Genomic DNA, 19983 nt, shown 5'->3' with positions numbered 1-19983 from the left:
GATACATGTGGGACTGGCCATGGGTGGGCCGGGACCCATTGGTACTGTCCCCAGTTCAGCACCCACCAAGTTCTGGCCCCCGACTAAGCTATTCTCTGAGCCGGTAACCTCCCCATTCATCCACTCACCTCAGTTACTCCCTCGTCCTCAGACAGGTACCCATGGGGCACAAAAAAACCATCATCGTCATCTTCATCTTCTCCTACTTCATCATCATCATCCTCAAAAAAAAAAAAAAAAAAGTTCACATATGGAAACAGAATACATGCTTCATTAAAAATTTAAACCTGTCTAAGGAAGAAAAAAAGCCATCTACTGCTGTTGTTCCTATGGAAACCACGAGGATCAACCAAAACCCCATCAATTAATCCCCTTGTATTGCAGTGAGGGGTGAGGGCCAGGCAGAACACAAACAAGTAAAGTCACCCAGTAAGGCAAGAGGGAGTGGTGGGGAAGTGGGTGAACCAGAGAGTGGGTGTGCCCTATCTAGAAGGGGTGACATTGCTCAGTAACAACCCACTACTGCCAGGTGGGCAGGCTACTGTCGCCAAATAAGGTATTCCAAGAGAAGCGGGGAATCCAGATGTGAACTGTTGGCTGACATTTTCAGACAACTCTGCAGGTGACACAGAAACTATATAAATGAATCCAGCCTAAGGCTGCTGTGGTTTTCTGCTGGAAGCTGCAATCATTCCAGTTCTGCACTCACCCCTTCACTGTGAGAGAGAGATTCTCCTGGCTCCTCCTCTTCCCACTCATCATCACTGTCCACCTCATAGTCCAGGAGCTTCTGAGAAAACAGACACACAGTGTGTCATTGCCATCTCTCAGGGTTGGGAGGAAAAGGCAGAGCAGAAAAGCTAGAATACTTACGGAATGAAAGAGACCAGTGTAAAGGCAAACTGAGAAGGAAACACGGAAAGACAGGCGTGTCTAGACCACCGGAACTTCTGCTTGCATGCTCACCCTGTCTTGGGCCCAGGGATCCCTTGGATGGATGACCGTCGTCGTCTTATTCCATGTCCCCCAATATGCTGGTCGGTGATTCTCAGAAAACTGCAGGAGCTTCATCCTGCCAAACTTCTTCCTTTCAGGAATGCCATCTATTTTGCTGCTTTCCACTATCACCACATCACTAAGGAGTAAGACACTGTGCTCAGTCACACACCTCCCCAGTGACAGTCACCCCATCTTCCTAGGGAAGCAGGCCACCAACAGTCTACAAAGGCAGGTAACCATTAAGCAGCAGTACCACCTGCTCCTGAAGAAGGCTAAGGAACATTTATTCCAGAGACACAAAGCAAGGAGGAGGGAGAAACAAAAGTGCCACCACTTTGCTGCCCCATGGCACATCTGTGAGCAGGGTCATGGAGAGTAAGTGAATCATAAAGAACAGGGAAGCACCCCTCCAGGAAGCATGAAAATGAATCCTTCCCAGGATGCCGGGACAGGCAGTCTGCACTCCAAAAGCACACCCCAGAGATTTCAGAGGCTCACAGGAAAGCACGAGAGAGAGGTCAGACAAAGCACTGAAACTAGGGCTTGAGACCTGAAAGGGAGATGACTAGCCCAAGGCCACAACGAGTGAGCAGTGGACCGAAGTCCAGAACTCTGCCAACAAGCAAAAGAGTAGTCTTCCCGGGGAACTAACCTGTTAAAAATGTCCGCATTCCTGTTAGAAACCACGGTGGGTCCAGATTTGAGGGGCCGCCGGCCTTTTAGATCTTTCAGGAAGGAGAAGTCGCCACTCTGTTGCTGCAGGAGCTGGTCTAACTGATCACAGAGGTCTTGGTCAAAGGCGGTCCGAAAACAAGGGGCGAGGACCATGTTCTCTTTAATTTCAAAAGGAGCAAACTTCCCACAGGAGCCAGCCAGGGTCTGAAATGGAGATGAGATGTGATGGCACACCTGGGTGATGGTCGCCACTCATCAGAGGCATTGGTGAGCCATAGCACATTGCATTTCAGATTCATCCAGATGGGCAAGTCAAAGGAGAGATGCTGTGTGATGACATTAACATAGGTTTCTGGAATAGGCAAAATTACAGGGACAGAACAGTGGTGGCCAAGGACTGGTGGGGGAAGGAGGATAGTGGCTATGAGGGAGCCAACAGGAATAACAGAAACACTGCAGATCTTGATTATCCCAGTGGCTGTATGGACTTATACAATGTCAAAACTCATTCAACAGTACTCCTGGAAATGGCAAACTTTACTGAAAATTACACCTCAATAAATCTTTTCTCCTTTAAAAAAAAAAAAAAAGACAATAAGACCTGAGCTCCCAGGTGAGGAAACCAAGACCTGGAGAGTGACTAGCTTACCAAGAGCTACAACCACTATGATACAAGATGGCCTTCAACACAGGGCCGATTTCAACACTGAACTTTGACATTAACCTGAAACACTGGTGTCTGTGTCCTAAGAATCACACACTGTAAATTCTGAGAGGTTTGATTTCCCTGCTCAGGCTCCTTCAGCATTTTTAATGTCTGTCAATGGATCCAAAAACTGGCAGCACATGAGGGTGTGGGAAGTCAGAAGGACAGTCGACATCTATGAAGCTTGACGTAAGAAAGCCAATGTTTCACCTCAGCAAGGAAAGAACAGCTGAGGCCAGTAGGACTATAAGAAATCCTGAAGCCCAGCACAGACCCGTGTTCTCTGGGATGGGATGCAGGCCCAGTGTTCTTTAAAGCTCTCTGGTGATGCCAACATGCACCTAAGGCCAAGAACCAGCTGACTGTTCTCATTAACAAGCAGGCACTGGGAACACCAGGAATCCATATGGGGAAAAGGGCCATGCCCCACACCACAGGCATAGAGAATTCCAGTTAGGATAAAGAACTAGACATAAAGAAACAAAGCCTAAACTAAAAAAACCAAAACAAATGAAAACCTGAAAAAATTAGAACGCATCTACACCATAGGGTAGATAGGCTAAGGCTTTCCAACCAAAAGCCAATTGCCATAAAAGAATAAAAATGTTGACATTAAAACAAAAAAATTACAACAAAAGACACCAAACAAGTGTAAGGGGAAGTTAACAGACTCAAAGTATTTGCAGTGTATGTATCACCAAGGATGAAAGTCCTGGCTAGCCCAGCCGGGCGTAGCTCAGCGGTTGAGCATCGACTTAGGATCCAGGCGATCAGGGTTTGATTCCCGGTCAAGGCACATGCCCGGTTGCGGGCTGCAGTTGATCAATGACTCTCTCATCATTGATGTTTCTATCTCTCTCTCTCCCTCTCCCTTCCTCTCTCTGAAATCAATAAAGATATATTTTAAAAAAATAATAAAAAAAAATCCTGGCTATATAAATAACTCCTAGAGATCAGAACAAAAACCCCAACCTATAAAGAAGTAAAATGGCAAACAAACTAAAAAGATGCTCAACTACCCTAGACATCATGAAAAAATGTAAACTGAAACAAGGATATCAATTTTTTACCCATCAGGTTGGCTAAATTAAAAGTCGTGCTTTGGCCGGTATGGCTCAGCTGGTTGGGCGTTGTCCCATTGCTGGTTCAATTCCTGATCAAGGCACATACCCAGATTGTGGGTTCGATCACAGATCGGGGTATACACAGGAAGCAGCTGATCAATGTTTTTCTCTCACATTGATATTTCTCTCTCTCCCTCTCCCTTCCTAATAAAAAATAAAATAAAATAAAGTAAAAAAGCCATCACATCCAGTGCTGGTAGCAGACAGGGAAGATTGTATTTTCATGTGTTTTGGGGAATGTACACCAGCATTTCCCAATGGGAAGGCACTCGGACAATAACTAAAACAATCTTGCTGAAGTATGTACTCTAGGACCTAGCAGCAAGCCTACCCACCAGCTGCCATCCTAAAGGAAGGCACATGAGCACAGAGGCAGGTAAGAAACACTCATGGCACCGCTGATAGGGGATCAATAGGTGAATGGATCTATATACTGTGATACCATCCACATTATGAAATATCATGCAGCAACAAAAAAATTAAAATAGACTCAAATGTGCTGACCTGGCAAGAATCCAAGTTACAGCTATGTAAACAAAGCAGTAACATCATAAATTCAAAATGATCCTGATTTATGTGTATACAAATGCACAAATATACAAACGGATCTAAATTCAGAAAGATCTGGAAGGAGACTCTTGCATTGAAGATGAGTTATCTCTGCAGTATGGAGGAAGAAGGGAAGAGGAGATCTGGGATCTGCACAAGCAGATATTTCAGAGGGTGACTAGATGCCAGACTGGGGAAGAGAAATTCTGGGCTCTTGTTTTAGGCTTAATCTTGCTTCCCATCTTGTGCATAAAGTCCTGAGGGTAAGGACTAGATCTTTTCTTATACCTTCTCACATAGCCCCTCACACACAACTGTTCATGAAGCAAGCCCTAAACACCCAACAGTTTTAGCAAATGTGCCACTTTTTCCTTTTTCAAGGACATAGCAAGAACCTCCAAGCTCTATCAGAAATAGAAGCTCCCTGTGCAAGCAGAGGGCCTCTGGTCAGAAGATACCCTTTTATATTTCCAAAGGAAGAGCCTGACAGACACAAAAAGCAAAGCCAAATAAAGCTGTTGCTCACCTTAGGGGCCTGTGGAGTCTTTGGTTTCTGGAAGAACCTCGTGATTTCGGCTTTCTCTGCTTTAATGCGCTGCAATAAAATACACGAGGAAATGAAAAAAAATTTGTGTTTTCAAACACACAAAGGCCCCTAGAACTAGCCTCTTGTGCATTTTTAAGTTGAAAGCATTATTTTAATGTTAACTCTCAAAACCCATCAACCCTCAACTGGATATCAAGCAATCTCGAAGTGTCAGAGGTGCTCTTGTAGACAGAAGGGCTGGGGTGCTGAGCCAGCAGGCACATGACAGCCCAGCAACGACAATATACAGAAACATGTACACACACACCAATCCCCGTGGGGCCACTGGGTTTCCCATGACCTGGGGAACACTGGGCAGCAATAGGCAAAAATCCCGTTTTTGATGATTCCAGGATCCACTTCTCAAAAAGACTAGAATATAGAGTTTTGGGAGGATGTTTACCTTTTCTTCTTCTCTCAACCGTTTCTCCTCTTCCTTTTTCCTCTTCTCCTCCAGCTTAGCCCTAAGGGACATGAAATTCAGTTTCAGCCAACCAGAGCCCAATGCACATAAAGCCCGTGTCCCCGGACAAAAACCCATGAGTCAGTTAGGGGTCTGTGTCCCTGGAAGACAGAGGCGGGAGGAGAGGGGAAGAGGCACCAGGGCAGAGGCTTCTTTCATCCCTTCCTCTGGGAAGATACAGAAAGAGAGGGAAGGAGGCAGCAGCCTGGTCCACAAGTGCTCAGGCAGCGCTCGGAAGGACACTTACTCCAGGGCTTCCTGCCGCTCCTTACGCCGCTCCTCCTTGAGTCTCTGCTTCTCTGCCTTCTCCTTTTCTTCCTTCTCCCTTTTCTCGCGCCTCTCCTTCTCCTTTAGTTCCTTCTCTTCCTCCCTCCTCTTTCTGGCTTCTTCCTTGGCCCGCTTGGCCTCCTCCTTCAGCTTCTCCTTTTCCTCTTTTTCGGCCCGTAACTTCAGCTGCTTGCCCAAACGCTCCTTATCCTGCAGCCAAGAGACAATTCGACAGCTGTGTCCCCAGCAGACCTCCAGGGAAGGGTCAGGTCAGCATCATGGCAATGATGAGTTCAAACAGAAAGGGAAAGAATGAAGAAACCAGCTCTAGGAGAAGCCTGGTGGTCAACATCCTTACATGGAAGTGATTTTTCCATCACACTTCCTTCTGTTGTGAAAATTAGGTACTGTTACGGACCCTTGTGGGCCATTCAAAATAAGATTTGTTTAAAATACCCTTCTTTATACATGGGGTGGAATTAATTTTTCACTTAAAGAAGGTTAACTAAGTACCCCTGGGATGCCGATGCAGGATGCCAGCTATTCGTTTGAGCTGCTTTTATTTAATCAGAAATCTGTAGTAAAGCCCTAGCCAGGTAGAGCATCATTTCAATACACCAAGACTGCAGGTTCAATCCCCAGTCAGGGCACACAGAGGAATCAACCAACGAATGCATAAATAAGTGGAATGGATGTTTTTCTCTCTCTCCCCCTCAAATCAATAAATAAAAATTTAAAAAATAATCTGTGGTAAAATAATAAAGACACAAAAACACCTACACGTTTTGCCTCCCTGCCTTTAAAACAAAAACATTTTTCTTCCTATCCCCCGCCAAACCATCCCAGATAACAGGGTTTATTTTATTTCTTTTAAAATGGAAGGTTGGATGAGGCAAGGATAGGGAACCTGATGGGTAAATCCTTAAAACAGTGGGGAACAGATGAGAACCATAAAAAATAAAACCAAAGAAAAAGTATTATTTTTAATCTTTAAAACAATTACTCAGGTCCTGAGAAGAAGAGTAGATGTGAAGAAAGGACAAAGAGTAATTTGTATTACTAAGGAGAAAACAGCTAGTGTCTTTGCTATTTGTTAAAGAGGTAATGCATCATTTTAGCACATCAGTCCTTCATTCCAAAGAACTGGCATGTAGTCTGAGACACTGAGTTATTATAGAATCTTGAATTCATGTGACCAGAAGAGCAGTAAGGCTCTAACACAGGACAAGGTAACTTTCAAGGACCATTACATTACCACCAAAAATGGTCTTCCCGAGGTGAAGAGCCCAACAACTCATCTTTCAGTCTGGGTATATGATTATGCCTCACCTCTAGAGAATATTCTACCTTCTCCTCTGATAACCCTTTGGTTGCTTTAATAAAAGCCACAGAGCCCGGCTGGGCGTGGCTCAGTGGTTGAGCATTGACCTAAGATACAGGAGATCAAGGTTTGATTCCTGGTCAGGGCACATGCCCGGGTTGTGGGCTCAATCCCGTCGGGGGTGTGCAGGAGGCAGCCAATCAATGATGATTCTCTCATCATTAATGTTTCAGCTCTCTCTCTCTCCCTTCCTCTCTCTAAAATCAATATATATTTAGCCCGGCTGGGGGTGGCTCAGCGGTTGAGTGTCAACCTAGGATCCAGGCAATCGGGGTTCGATTCCCGGTCAGGGCACATGCCCGGGTTGTGGGCTCGATCAATGACTCTCTCATCATTGATGTTTCTATCTCTCCCTCTCCTTTCATCTCTCTGAAATCAATAAAGATATTTTTTTTTTTTTTAAATTAAAAATCAACATATATTTTTTTAAAAACGAAAAAGCCACAGAGGCCCAGCCAGCGTGGTTAAGTGGTTGAACGTCAACCTATGAACCAGGAAGTCATGGTTTGATTCCAGGTCAGTGCACATGCCCAGGTTGCAGGCTGATCCCCACTAGGGGGTGTGCAGGAGGCAGCCAATCAATGAATCTCACCATTGATGTTTCTGTCTCTCCCTTCTTCTCTGAAATCAATAAGAAAAAAGAATATAGTATTAAAAAAAAATAAAAGCGACAGAGGCTGTTAGAGATGTTTGAATGTTCAATTCTTGCCAAGTATCCTCGGCACCTTCACCTGACACATAAGATACTTAAGAAGGTGCCTGGTCTGGATCTAGTAATGAGACTAACAGCTCCCCAATGCTCAGTCAGAAGACAGAAGACTTTGTAAATCACAGGTGGATCATATAAATCAGGTCTCTTCAGCCATACTTGAGTCCTGTCTCCACTCCCACGCACATGTGGCCATCTCTGAAATCCCAATGGAGAATGAGACAAACTCTAAAGAAGTCATCAAAATCAAACCTACAAAAATCAAACACAGCCTTAAGATGGATGGCATATGAAGCACCTGGTGAACACACAGCCAACTGTCATCAGTGCCCATTCCGTGAGCTGGCATGGGAGGGGAAAAACTCGATGGCTTTCTCTGTTCTTCATGGCAATAAAAAGAAGTGCCCTGCACTGCTGTGTGTGAAATGTGGTCATCCCCAGATAATAGAATCCATGACTCAGCAGTGGATCACTAAGTAATAATCACCCACTGAAAGTAGGGGTCACCAAAATGCTACAGCAAGTGGAAAGCAACGGAACCTAAATCTACTTGTAGGAGCCTGGGATGCAAATAAAGGGACTAGGTTCTTGTGAAGACAACTTTAAGCTACAATAAGATACACAATTATTATGATAATAATAATAGATTAGAAAAGTCTACATGCAAGGCTAAAAATGACACAATCTACAAAGCCCAGTTATGTAAAATTAAGTAAGAGTCACAATGAGCGTCAGGATAAGCCAGGAAAGGTAAAAACTGGGATGAGGGAAGTGCAAAGGGTTTAGTTTATATTTAATGCAAAAAGCACAGCAAGTTAACTTTCTACTTCAGGGGAAATGTCTTACTCTTTGTAGTCTCATCTTGTTCTTCTCAGCAGAACCTTTGACCAATTTCTTAGTTATCTGAAATGAAAGACATTTATCTTTAAACGTGGGCTGTTTCGGTCACTTTAACACATTGCACAGTCCTTGGGGAAGGGAAGAAAGGAACGAGTGACCCACACTATTAAGGACTTCTTTGCAAAACAAGAAAAATGGAAACATTTCCAGGTGACCAGTTGCCACCATACAGAACCAAAATGCCTTAGTGGAGTCATAAACTCCAATGAAGAACACACACGTCCGTCTGGGGATGAGAGGGTAGGTAGGGGAGGCAGATGACACAAATGAATGACAGGAGGGCCAAGCACAAGAAAAACAAGGAAAGCTAGAAAATAAAAGCAATGCAGACCACATGGAGTGATAAGATTTATAGCCAACTAGAGAGGACATGCTCTTACAGGTAATTTACGAGAGAATTGTCAATTTTATGTAAATTTTGTAGGTACTGTCTAAAAACTAGCACTATATGAATCAAAGAAAACATGTTGTCTGGCCAGGCAAGGCTCAGCAGTCAGCATCGACCTATGATCCAGGAGATTGTGGTTCAATTCCCAGTCAGGGCACATGCCCGGGTTGTGGGCTCGATCCTGTCGGGGGCATGCAGGAGGCAGCCAATCAATCTCTCATCATTGATGTTTCAACTCGCTCTCCCTCTCCCTCTCTCTCTAATCAATAAAGATATATTTTTAAAAAAGAAAGAAAGAAAACGTTTATGGGCAGGATTCCTGTGGGCCACCAATCTGTATTCTCTGCCTGGTAAGGTTCTGTTTTTAGAATGCAGGCTGAATGCTCAAGAAAAAAGGTCTATTTGCCAGAAGAAGCAATCTGGTCTAGAATCCCCCTGTTCTAGAGCATAACATTCTCTATCACTCTGCTTCAAACTGAGAGTGGTAACAAGGACTTCCCAAAACGCACGGTTGGATTCATGCACCATGCTGGCCAAATAGTCTGATTGCAATACGAACAGAAGTTCGGACTACTGACCTAAGCTCTCTCCAGAGTAGGGAGTCCTGACAACCAAACCATTAGGTTGAAGAGCAGTGGAGAGTTCAGACTTGGACAGGCAGCCAAAAAATGAGACTGAAGTGGAGCTGGAAAACCAAAGGCCCATTTCTCTTAAAATGGCCAAAACTATGGCCATATCGACAAAACTATGTAACCGTGATTTCTCTATCTGGGGAAGCCTCAGCCCTAAGACCTCTTACAGAATAAAACTTACAGATAATAAACTCAAGAAGACATTCTTCTGATTTGGCATACCAAGTTCTTTCTGGACTCAGCCTTCCTAAACGAAAAGGCTGAGCACTCATCTGAAAGCCATATGTTGGCAGGAGCTCAAATGCCACAGAGACTGTGCTCAAGTGAGCATGTCCCAACTAAAATGCCAGTTACCAAAGCCATCTTACCACGAGCTTAAGAAAAAGCACCTTCCTCTTCAGAATCCACTTTGGCTGCCAAGTCTGTGGGCTTCACCTTCACAGTAAAGGATTTAACAGCAGAATTTGTAAGTTGCTGTATCAATATGTCATTGTCCTTTGTGTTCAAAGATTATAGTGAATATGACTGCCAGGCTCTTACATGAGTATTTGGTGAGGAAAGAAGGAATACACTTAGCTTTGCCCATACTTGTGGAATTTCAGCCACAGAATCTAGTGCCTTTTACATTGCTTCCCCTTTGCTGTGAGTCCAGGAATACTAGAGTTAACATGACTTATCAGGAGCCACCTTAATGACATGCAACAACCTCAGCAATTACAATTTAATATAAAACCAATATCTCTACTGGTTTTACTAGACATTTGGAAGGAACTTCTTGGTCTGATATAATTTTATCTTTGTGACATATGGCACAAGTATTTATAGAACTCTCTCAAAATCATGTGTCATACATATTGTCTGGAACACAGCTGCCAAAAACAAAACCCAGGATCTCAGAAGGAGGCTGAAACACAGACCAACTATCTCCAGTCAAGGCAGATTTAACTGCGTCTGTGCATTAAAATTCCTACATTTTATTCATAAAAATCCTCAGAGCCTGTTTACTCTGCTTTCCTTATACATAAGGAGAGTGAATTTCTAAGCTCAGAGGAGATAAGCAACAGCAAATGAGGTGAGCAGAGGCTGTTATGAATGGGTTCAGCAAGAGCAGCTGAAAATCTAACAGCAGAAGAGAGAAGGCAGGGAGGGAAAGACACAACCCAAATTGGTCCAGCCATATTTGAGTGCAAGTGGAAAAAAATTATTCACTGGGAGCCCGCAAACCAACTGAAGAACCCAGGAAACAGGTAGAAGGAAGTTCATTAGTTACCATTCTACTGAGGCAGAAAATTAGAAACAACAGAAATACCCATTATTGAGGCTGATTTTGTAAAGTGCAGTATATCCACATCATAGGCAATTAAAGCATCCCAATATAAAAATATGAGACACCTCCAATGAAAAAGAAACAAATTTACAGTATACACTCACATAAGAAAACAAAATGATACTGTGAAGATAATAATGGCAACCTGGGGAAGAAAAAGGGGGCCAAAGGGGACTGTCATGTTTTAATATATTTTTTTAAACATGGAGAATTTGCCCTAGCTGGTTTTGCTCAGTGGTTAGAGCTTCGGCCCATGGACTGAAGGGTCCCGGGTTCAATTCTGGCCAAGGGCAGGTGCCCTTAGTTGCAGTCAGGGCACATGCGGGAGGCAACCAATCGATCTGTCTCTCACATCCATGTCTCTCTCTCTCTTTCTCTCTCTCCCCCCGCCCGTTCCACTCTCTCTGAAAAGCAATGGAAAAAATATCCTCAGGTGAGGATTAAAAATAATAATAAAAATAAACATGGAGAATTTAATACTTGCCAAATTAAAATTATACGGGAAGAAGTTCCAGTGATCTGGGCTCACTTTTTTTTTTTTTTAAATATATCTTTATTGATTTCAGAGAGGAAAGGAGAGGGAGAGAGAGATAGAAACATCAATGAGAGAGTCATTGATCGAGTCCACAACCGGGGCATGTGCCCTGACTGGGAATCGAACCCCGATCGCCTGGATCCTAGGTCGACGCTCAACCGCTGAGCCACGCCTGGCAGGGCTCGGCCCATTTGTACAGACAAGGTAGAGATTCCAGTAACACAACCATATCAGCATTATCATTTGTGGAATAATTTGCGCATCTCATTGCAAACAAACTTGGGAAATAGTCCTACCCCAAATGGTAAAAAGCGTTAATGCTGCTCTGGCAGCCGTTGCTCAGTGGTTAGAGCATCAGCCTGCACAGTGAAGGGTCGCTGGTTCGATTCCCAGTCAAGGGCACGTACCTTGGTTGCCGGTTTATCCCCACCCCAGATTGGCACATATGCAGGAGACAACCAGTCGATGTGTCTCTCTCACATCTCTGTTTCTCTTTCTCTCCCCCCCTTCTACTCTCTCTGAAAAGCAATGGAAAAAATATCCTCAGGTGTGGATTAATACACACTCACACAAAAAAAGCTCTAATGCTAAATAGAAACTCCTTAAGCTAGTAAAAAAAGGTGTTCTAAACTATTGTTTTCCCAAGAAAGAGTCTCTAGATCCCTGGAAAGGGACAGGAGGATCAGATCTGCATTTTAACAAGCTTCCCACAAGGAAAAAAACACAAACCCAAAACAACACTCAAAATAGAGGACAAGTGAGTGCCTACGAGTCCCCAACTCCATGACTAACAAAGAGCAGTAAAAACCACACATTACATGGTAATATGAAACACTCTGTAAACTTCTAGCAAGTGTCTGGCTACAATCTGGAAAGGAGGTGGAGAGGGAAAATGGAAAAACAAAGTGTTCCCCATAGTAACAGGGGTCAGGAAAATCTCAAACGCCAAGGCAGGGAAAGCTGTTCAAGTTACATACCAACAACAAAAGGCACAAGCAAATCATGAAATCCAGTACTCTCCAAGGAGATAAACTAGAAAGCTCTCTGTGTGTGTGTGTGTGTGTGTGTGGTCTTCAGCTCTGCTCTCAGGAAGTCTTGCCGTCACAGCACCCAGATGCTCCTGATAATCATTTCACTCTCATACCTTCAGTGTCACCTAACATCAGGAGGTTCTACTTCCACTCTTGTGATGGAATGGCCCACCTGGGGCAATTTTCTGCCATAGGCTCTGGGACAGCCTCAGCCTTCACCACTTGCAGTGTGAATTATTTGCAAAGATATGATAACAATGTCTTCTAAAGCATTTCAAAACTCCAAGTATGTGTTCAAAATAAGACCTGAATCTCAGATACAGGATTTCCTAAACTGAACACACTTGGTTCCCATGCTCGGCTGTCTTAGAGCCATTTGGGCCAGTGGACAGAAGTAAAACTGTTTCATGACAATGACCAACTATGTGACCTCCCAATTTTCAGGTTTGGAACTATAAGCATAAAAATAAACTTAATGAAGCTATTAAGAAGAATGAAAATGTGTAATGTCCTGTTCTCCAGGCTAACTGGCTGTGACACATCACATGACAAAATAGTTCTGTAAACGATTAGCAGCAGTCTGAAAGGATTTCAACTAACTATGGACCGAACAATATGGCTGACAGCAAGAGGGACTCAAACTCTGATTCTGAGAGTCTGAGTAATAGCTCAGGTGGAAATTTAAAAATGTATATCCGGTCCAGGCTGGTGTGGCTTAGCTGGCTGAGCATTATCCCACGCACTGAAACGTCACCAGTTTGATTGCCCTGATCAATTTCTGGTCAGGGCACATACCGGGGTTGCAGGTTGGATCCCTGGTTGGAGCACATACAGGAGGCAACTGATCGATGTTTCTCTCTCCCTTACTCTCTCTAAAATCAATAAAAACATATTAAAAAAATAAAAATGTCTATCTGTCTGCCACACTGAGAAACTTAGAAGAAAAAAAGATGGCTCCACTCTTAATATTTTATGAACCTACAGAGGAAGCCATTTTCTCCTATACTCAGAATATGAAAAACAAGAAATGGAATTATCTAGAAAAATAATTAGTCCTTAGAGATTTCAGAAAGTGATCAAGGTTATGGTTAAATTAAGCAGGTAGAGATGAAATAACCTAACCTAGATCCAATTTTATATATTAAAACACACACACACACACACACACACACACACACACACCCAAGATGAACAAACTAAGGTTCCATGAAACCAAAAAAAAACAAAACACTGTTAGACACACTTTGGGATTCTTAACCGATTTATGTTTTATCCACAAGACCTTAAGGATAGGTGAGAAGAGTGACATTTGCCATCGTGCTGATCAGAAACCAATAACAAAGTCATCCTTCTGGGATCCTTAAAAATGGTGCCAGCCCAGCCAGCATGGCTCAGCAGTTGAGCATCAACCTATGATTTAGGAGATCGTAGTTCAATTTCCAGTCAGGGCACATGCCCAGGCTTGATTCCCAGTAGGGGGCGTGCATGGGCAGCCAATCAATGACTCATCATTGATGTTTCTCTCTCCCTCTCCCTTCCTCTCTCTGAAATCAATACACTTTTTTTTTTAAATGGTGCCAGCTTTCTTCCCCTTTTGTTTCTCTTGCGCTGAGTGAGGTTTTTAAGATGGGTGGTCATGCTGACAAGAGCTGACTACAGAATTCCGTTATAGACTTCCTGCTGTCTTGGGGGTCTCTTCACCAACACTGATTGATTCTTTACCCCCCCTACAAGTTTGTGTTATAACAAGAAGAAGGAACAGAGGGAGCTGAGGCCAAAGTCTGATATGAGGGGTTACAGTTGCCTGCTTAATGCCATCATTTCCTAAAATAGCTACATTGACCAGACAACTAACTAGGTGTGAACAACAAAGTCTACCAGAATGATCTCGACACAGTTGTGATTAACCTAGCCACCAAAACAACCCACTGTACAGTACACATCACTGAATACCTCTAATGGTCTTTGATATTGAAAAGAATCAAAATTCTGCATCAGAAGTTACAAGACCTAGTTAGTGGCCCCTCACTCAGCCACTAACCACCTGAGGGACACTGTGTCCCCAGGTGAAAAGGGGCTGGAATAGAAACATCATCAGCACTAAGATGCTGGGATTTGTGGAGATACTCACTCTTCGGACAGGTGTAGGGGTGGGGAAGGGACTGAGACTGCTGTGCTGATTTTCAGAAGCAGACCACCCTTCAGGCGAGCTGGTAGGAGAGGAAGAGTTCAGGGACGAATGGCTGAGGACAGAGTCTTCTTCAGGGCCGGACTCCATCATCTCGCTCTGGGGGGGCATGCCATGGTCCAGAGGGGTTGGTGGAGACTTGGCTCCAGGTTTTATACCCAGAATATCCTGCAAAACCACCATGGGCACCTTCCCTTTGAACAAGATGCCCCCAGCTTCGCTCCAACTGTCCTGTTCCTTCTCTGAGCACGTTCTCAGATCATCTGTCAACTTGGAGCAGTTCTGAGGTGTTTTCTGTGCATCTCCTCGCCTCTCTGTGCACCTTGAGCCAGCACCCTCTTCCTCTGTTTTGCATGGAATGTCTAAAAGGGTCTCTTCAGGAAACGTTAGCTTGTCCTTCTGACTAGCCTTCAGCAGCCTCCCCTCACCTTCGGCTTCTTCTCTGACGCTACTTACAACCTCCTCCAAGGAGGGACAGGATGCAGAATTTAGTTTACTGTAGGCCACAATGTTGTCTGGTTGGTCACTTGAGTCCCCCGTCAAATCAATGACGACTGTGGTCTCGCCAATACTGGTTTTGACTCTACTTCTTAAAAAGTTATCTAAGGGACCCTTCCCATTGACAAGTTTTGGCCTAAAATCTATATCAGAACCCATATGAAAATTGTTCTCCAAGTTGTCCAAAGAGGTTTCTACATCGGGGAGTTGACTTTGTGCAAGAGCACTTGGAGAGCTTCTTGTATTGTCCGACCTGTCCTCGGTTTTCTCCTTTGGGGCAAGATTCAGGCGTTTGAAGGGCAGACGAGCTGAAATAAAAGACAGGAGACTATCTTTACAGTGAAAGTGTGAAGAGTGACAATTGATCAATACTTTACCATTCTATATGCTCAAAAAATGATCAACCTTGCTGGACTTGGGGTGGGGATTTTCATACTTTAATAGTCTATAAAGCAATTATGCCCTTGGGTACTATGGTTTACCCCTAATCCTTTAACCTCAGGAGACTATCACCCTAAACACAATTCCTACCACTACCAAACTTGCTATCAGTTGTCAGAGGAAAAGGGAAATTGCTACAGGAGGAAACTAGATACCAAGTTTGAAAAATCAGAAACCATGGTTTTTAATACAATCCAGCAACTAATCTGGCCTCAGTGTAAATGCACTCCCTTTTGACACAAAAGGATTTGGGGACATTTATCTTCCTGTACAACAATGGTTCAATTGGGGCAGCTGTGCCCTCCAGGGAACATCTAGCAATGTCTGGAGACATTACTGGTTGTCATGACTTGGGGGAAGAGCTTAGGGATGCTGCTAAACTCTACAATATACAGGGCAGTCCCCCACACCTGAAAAATTACAGAATGTCAATAGGACTGAAGTAGAGAAAGGCTGCTATAAAGACAGTGACCTCTGGATTTACTCCTGGGAACCTAGGGAAATAGTAGTGTAATAAAATGGGTTCCCAGGCTTCCATGCCCTAGTTGGTCTGGCTTAGTGGTTAGAACATTGGCCCTCGGACTGAAGGATCCTGGGTTTGATTCTAGCCAAGGGCATGTACTTCAGTTGCAGGCTAGCCCCCAGTCGGGGCATGTGTAGGAGGCAACCAATTGATGTCTCTCTCTCTCTCTTCCCCTCCCCCTCTTCCACTCTCTCTGAAAAGCAATAAATAAATATCCTTGAGTGAGGATTAAAAAAAAAAAGGATTCCCAAGATCCCAAATGTAAAGTACAGCTGTTTTTCTCCCCTCCAGCCCCCTTGATACTGCTGCTAAGGACCCCAACAGACAATCTCTGCTAGAGGGGGATTAAAAATATAACTGAGGAGACAATGAAGGATATACATTAGGAAAAATTATTAACCCATTCTCAGAAAGTTACCTTGTATTAACTTCTTGACTGGAAAAGCTGGTCTGTCTTTACAATCCATTGCTGTGAATAAAAGTGTCAAAGGATAAGTTATTAAATGCAGGAAATAATGAAGGAGTAAATACATAAGTAGCACTTATTATATACAAAGCGGTTATCCAGTGGGAGTGACTTTGCCATCTGCATCCCGGGGAGCTGGCAATGTCTAGGGACACTTTTGGTTGTCATGACTTGGAGGAAGGGTGCTAATCGAATTTAGTGGGTAGAAGAGAGAGATACTGCTAAATATCCTACAATGCACAGGACAGCCCACCACGACTAAAAATTAATTGGCCCAAGCCCTAGTCGGTTTCACTCAGTGGTTAGAGCATGGGCCCCAAGGATTGAAGGGTCTCAGGTTCCATTCCAGTCAAGGGCACATACCTCAGTTGCAGCTCGGTCCCCAGCCCCAGTAGGGGTACTTGCGGGGGGCAACCAATTGATGTGTCTCTCTCACATCGATGTTTCTCTCTGTCTCTCCCCCTCCCTTCCACTCTCTCTAAAAAATTCAATGGAAAAATATCCTTGGGTGAGGATTAACCAAAAAATAAAACACACACACACAAAACAAAACAAAAATTATCTGTCCTAAAATGTTAATAAGTTGAGAAATCCTGCCCTGGACACTGTCACACCTTCTTGGTTTATTCTCCTTGTGGCATTAATTGCTCTGAAACTTACATTGTTTATTATGTCTCCTCCTACAGAATGCCAGCTCTGTGATGGCAGGGAGACTTGTTCTACACTGTACCTGGAGCACCTAACCCACGGTCTGGCACACTGGGGAAAATCAATGAATATAGTAACAGCAACAACAAAAAGGGGAATGAGTACAAGATGCAATGAGAGAAAACAATGTATCATCTAAGTCACCATTAACAGGATCTCAAAACATCTACCTTCAATCCAACCAGTTCTGTAAGATTAGAATAGGGTTTACTTTCTTTTTAAATAGTTTATGAAAGTAATGGAACCTAAAGCATTTTGAGCTTGCCAGGCAAAGCTGAAGCACTGTCAAATAATAAAGGAAGCTCTGGCCAGTGTGGCTCAGTTGGTTGGAGCATCATCCCATACACTGAAAGGTGGTGGGTTCGATCCCCAGTCAGGGCACACACCCAGGTTGCAGGTTTGATCCCCAGCCAGGACACGTGTGGGAGGCAACAGATCAATGTTTCTCTCTCACATCCATGCTTCTCTTTTTCTCCCTTCCTCTCTAAAATCAATAATAATGGAAAGTTCACCTGCACCAAAAAACACACACCAACAACCCACCAAAAAACCTCAAGAAAAGCATCTAATAACATCAAAACTGATGTAGAAATGACTGTAAGTATGCATCTTTAAATAGAGTAAGTTTAGAAGCTCACACCTGCCAGGAGAGCTGGCTTGGAAAAATCTAGTTTATTTTGGGCAACCTATATATGTTTTGTAAAAGATACATATAAGTGAATAGTTTTAAAAAGCAGACCAGGGCCCGGCCGGGCGTGGCTCAGCAGTTGAGTGTTGACCTAGGATCCAGGTGATCGGGGTTCGATTCCTGGTCAGGGCACATGCCCAGGTTGTGGGCTGCAGCCAATCAATGACTCTCAAATCATTGATGTTTCTATCTCCCTCTCTCCCGCTCCTTTCCTCTCTCTGAAATCAATAAAGATATATTTTTTTAAAAAAATTAAAATAAATAAATAAAAAGCAGACCAGGGCTTTCTGAAAAACTCAGCTGTCCATAAATGAAACTGCCCTCCCCACTTCCAAGCTTGAAATATAAGGTACCCAGAAGACTCATACTTCCTTTCTACCCATTTCAAGACAATACCATTCTAGTTTTCAGTTACCAAAAACATGGATTCCCACTACCCGCCACTTAAATTTACTTTTAGGACAATCACAAGGATTTATTGGTGTGGTCCTGAGTCACGAGCTTTGATGCAAGTGGAACAGTAGTGACCTGGGCCCAGAAGCAACCTCAGTCAACCTAAAAAGGGACCCCATTCAGGGATCTGGACTGTTCAAAGATACACATACAATTAACACCCACTTGTGTATAAACTCACCACTGCTCTTGATATTACATCCCTCCTAATTCTATTTGCTGTTAAAATATCCTTTCCTTTTCTAATAGTATGGTCATAGCAGGTGATATTTTTTACTTTTTAAACACCCTTAGTGGGTCAAATGACTGTCCGTGACAATCAGTCCCCCTAACTTTTTTGGTGAAAATTTTACTTTGTGAAATTCCCAAATCTGGAAACAATTAGAACAGTGGTTTTCCCACCAGGGGCCCTTGGCAATGCCTGGATACATTTGGTTGTCAAAACTGGGGAGGAGGGGTTGCTATCAACATCTAATGAGTGGAGGCCAGGAATGCCGCTTGATACACTCAAGTGAACAGGAGAGCCCCAAATGTCAATGGTGCTGAGGTTGAGAAATCCTGGATTAGTCTAGTTGATGTCCCTGCCAATTCTTAATTCAGTCAACCAACAAATATCGGGCACCTATTATGTACCAAGCATTGTGCCAAGAATTGGGGATAAAATGGGAGTCAAGCTGTGGAGAAGGCAATCTAGTCTTACTTGGTTCACCACCCTTTTTCTCCCCAGGCCTGCTAGGTGCTAGAAACCCCCATCCCAAGACACTGGGAGGAGAAAGACAGGTCTTCTTCACCTTGTATATCCAGCAGGATAAGAATCCGGGAGTGCGAGCTTCCTGACAATCCCCATCATCCAGGCCTCTTACCTGGACTTGCCCTGACCGTCAGACACAGCCGTTACGGTCTCCGAGCCCATGTGACCCTGGGCCTCAGTTTCCCTACCCGGCCAGAGGGTCGCTGCAGGATCTAACTTGCTCAGAGGGAACAAACGCAACCTGCAGAGTTGGCGCTTTCGCCTTCCTGGGCCTCAGTTTCTCCTCCTAAGGCACCGCTGAGGGCCCTGCAAGAACAAACTTAACGCAAAAGCACGGGGGAGGGGGTGAGGGGGGGGGGCGGAAATGGTCGCTGCTGCAACAATAACGTCAAGGAGAGCGTCCTTCGGGTCACAAGGCCCTTCCTCGGGTTTGTAACGACCCAACGAACCGAACACTTGGCGCAAAGAAGCGGCTCGGGGCCGGGGGGGCCCGACTGCCCACAATCACCGCCTCGGCCAGCACAGGCCGCTCGCTGCACCCCCACTACCCCTCCGCGCAGGCCCGAACCGACCTGAGGCAGCTCCCCTGGCGCCCGGAGCCCCACACTCTGGCTCCTCCAGCATTGCCCCGGCGGCAGCTCGAGGTACCTTAGGGCGACGGAGGCGCGGGCTACGTTCCGGCGGCGGCTCCTGCTCGCCTCCCGCCCGCGCCGCTGCTGCCGCCGCGGCCGCCGCGCTCGTATTTGGCGGGAACCGCGGCGACCCCCGCAGCCCGCGCGCCGATTGGACAAGGCCGCGTCACGTGACATCCCTCCTAGGGAAATGGGGAGCGCAGGAAGTATCCTCGCGAGATCCGTGGCTTCCATTCCTCCCCACAGCTCCCCCATTGATATTCCCTCAGAGGAGCGGGCTTTCTCTTGGCGGCCTTGTGGGAAGAAGGCATTCAGCTATTGGGGGTGGGAGGTGTCAAGTCAAGAAATCTACACTATGATTGG

General features: G+C 44.6%; 1 protein-coding gene across 4 annotated transcripts in view; it reads right to left on the bottom strand.

Moving 5' to 3' along the window:
• The window catches only part of CHAF1A (chromatin assembly factor 1 subunit A), a 28863-nt gene extending 9107 nt beyond the window's left edge, over positions 1-19756 (bottom strand). Inside the window, exons 1-11 of one of the 4 annotated variants that reach the window (XM_081137260.1) lie at positions 19561-19756; positions 16341-16391; positions 14404-15266; positions 8306-8362; positions 5350-5579; positions 5043-5103; positions 4580-4648; positions 1652-1878; positions 967-1135; positions 710-787; positions 129-221 (exon numbers count right to left, since the gene is read on the bottom strand). In XM_081137260.1, the coding sequence (XP_080993386.1) occupies positions 129-221; positions 710-787; positions 967-1135; positions 1652-1878; positions 4580-4648; positions 5043-5103; positions 5350-5579; positions 8306-8362; positions 14404-15266; positions 16341-16391; positions 19561-19612 (1950 nt within the window). In that variant the 5' untranslated portion in view covers positions 19613-19756. Of the gene's footprint in view, positions 1-128; positions 222-709; positions 791-966; positions 1136-1651; positions 1879-4579; positions 4649-5042; positions 5104-5349; positions 5580-8305; positions 8363-14403; positions 15267-16340; positions 16392-19028; positions 19118-19560 lie in introns of those variants that run through there. The other 3 variants (XM_081137263.1, XM_081137261.1, XM_081137262.1) reach the window with 3 other exon arrangements.
• Between the last annotated feature and the right edge of the window lie 227 nt (positions 19757-19983).

Source organism: Miniopterus schreibersii (assembly GCF_964146895.1).
Source record: "Miniopterus schreibersii genome assembly, chromosome: 4".
Lineage (NCBI taxonomy): Eukaryota > Metazoa > Chordata > Mammalia > Chiroptera > Miniopteridae > Miniopterus > Miniopterus schreibersii.
Note: the sequence above shows the minus strand (reverse complement) of the source record. Positions and strands in the feature narration are given on the sequence as shown.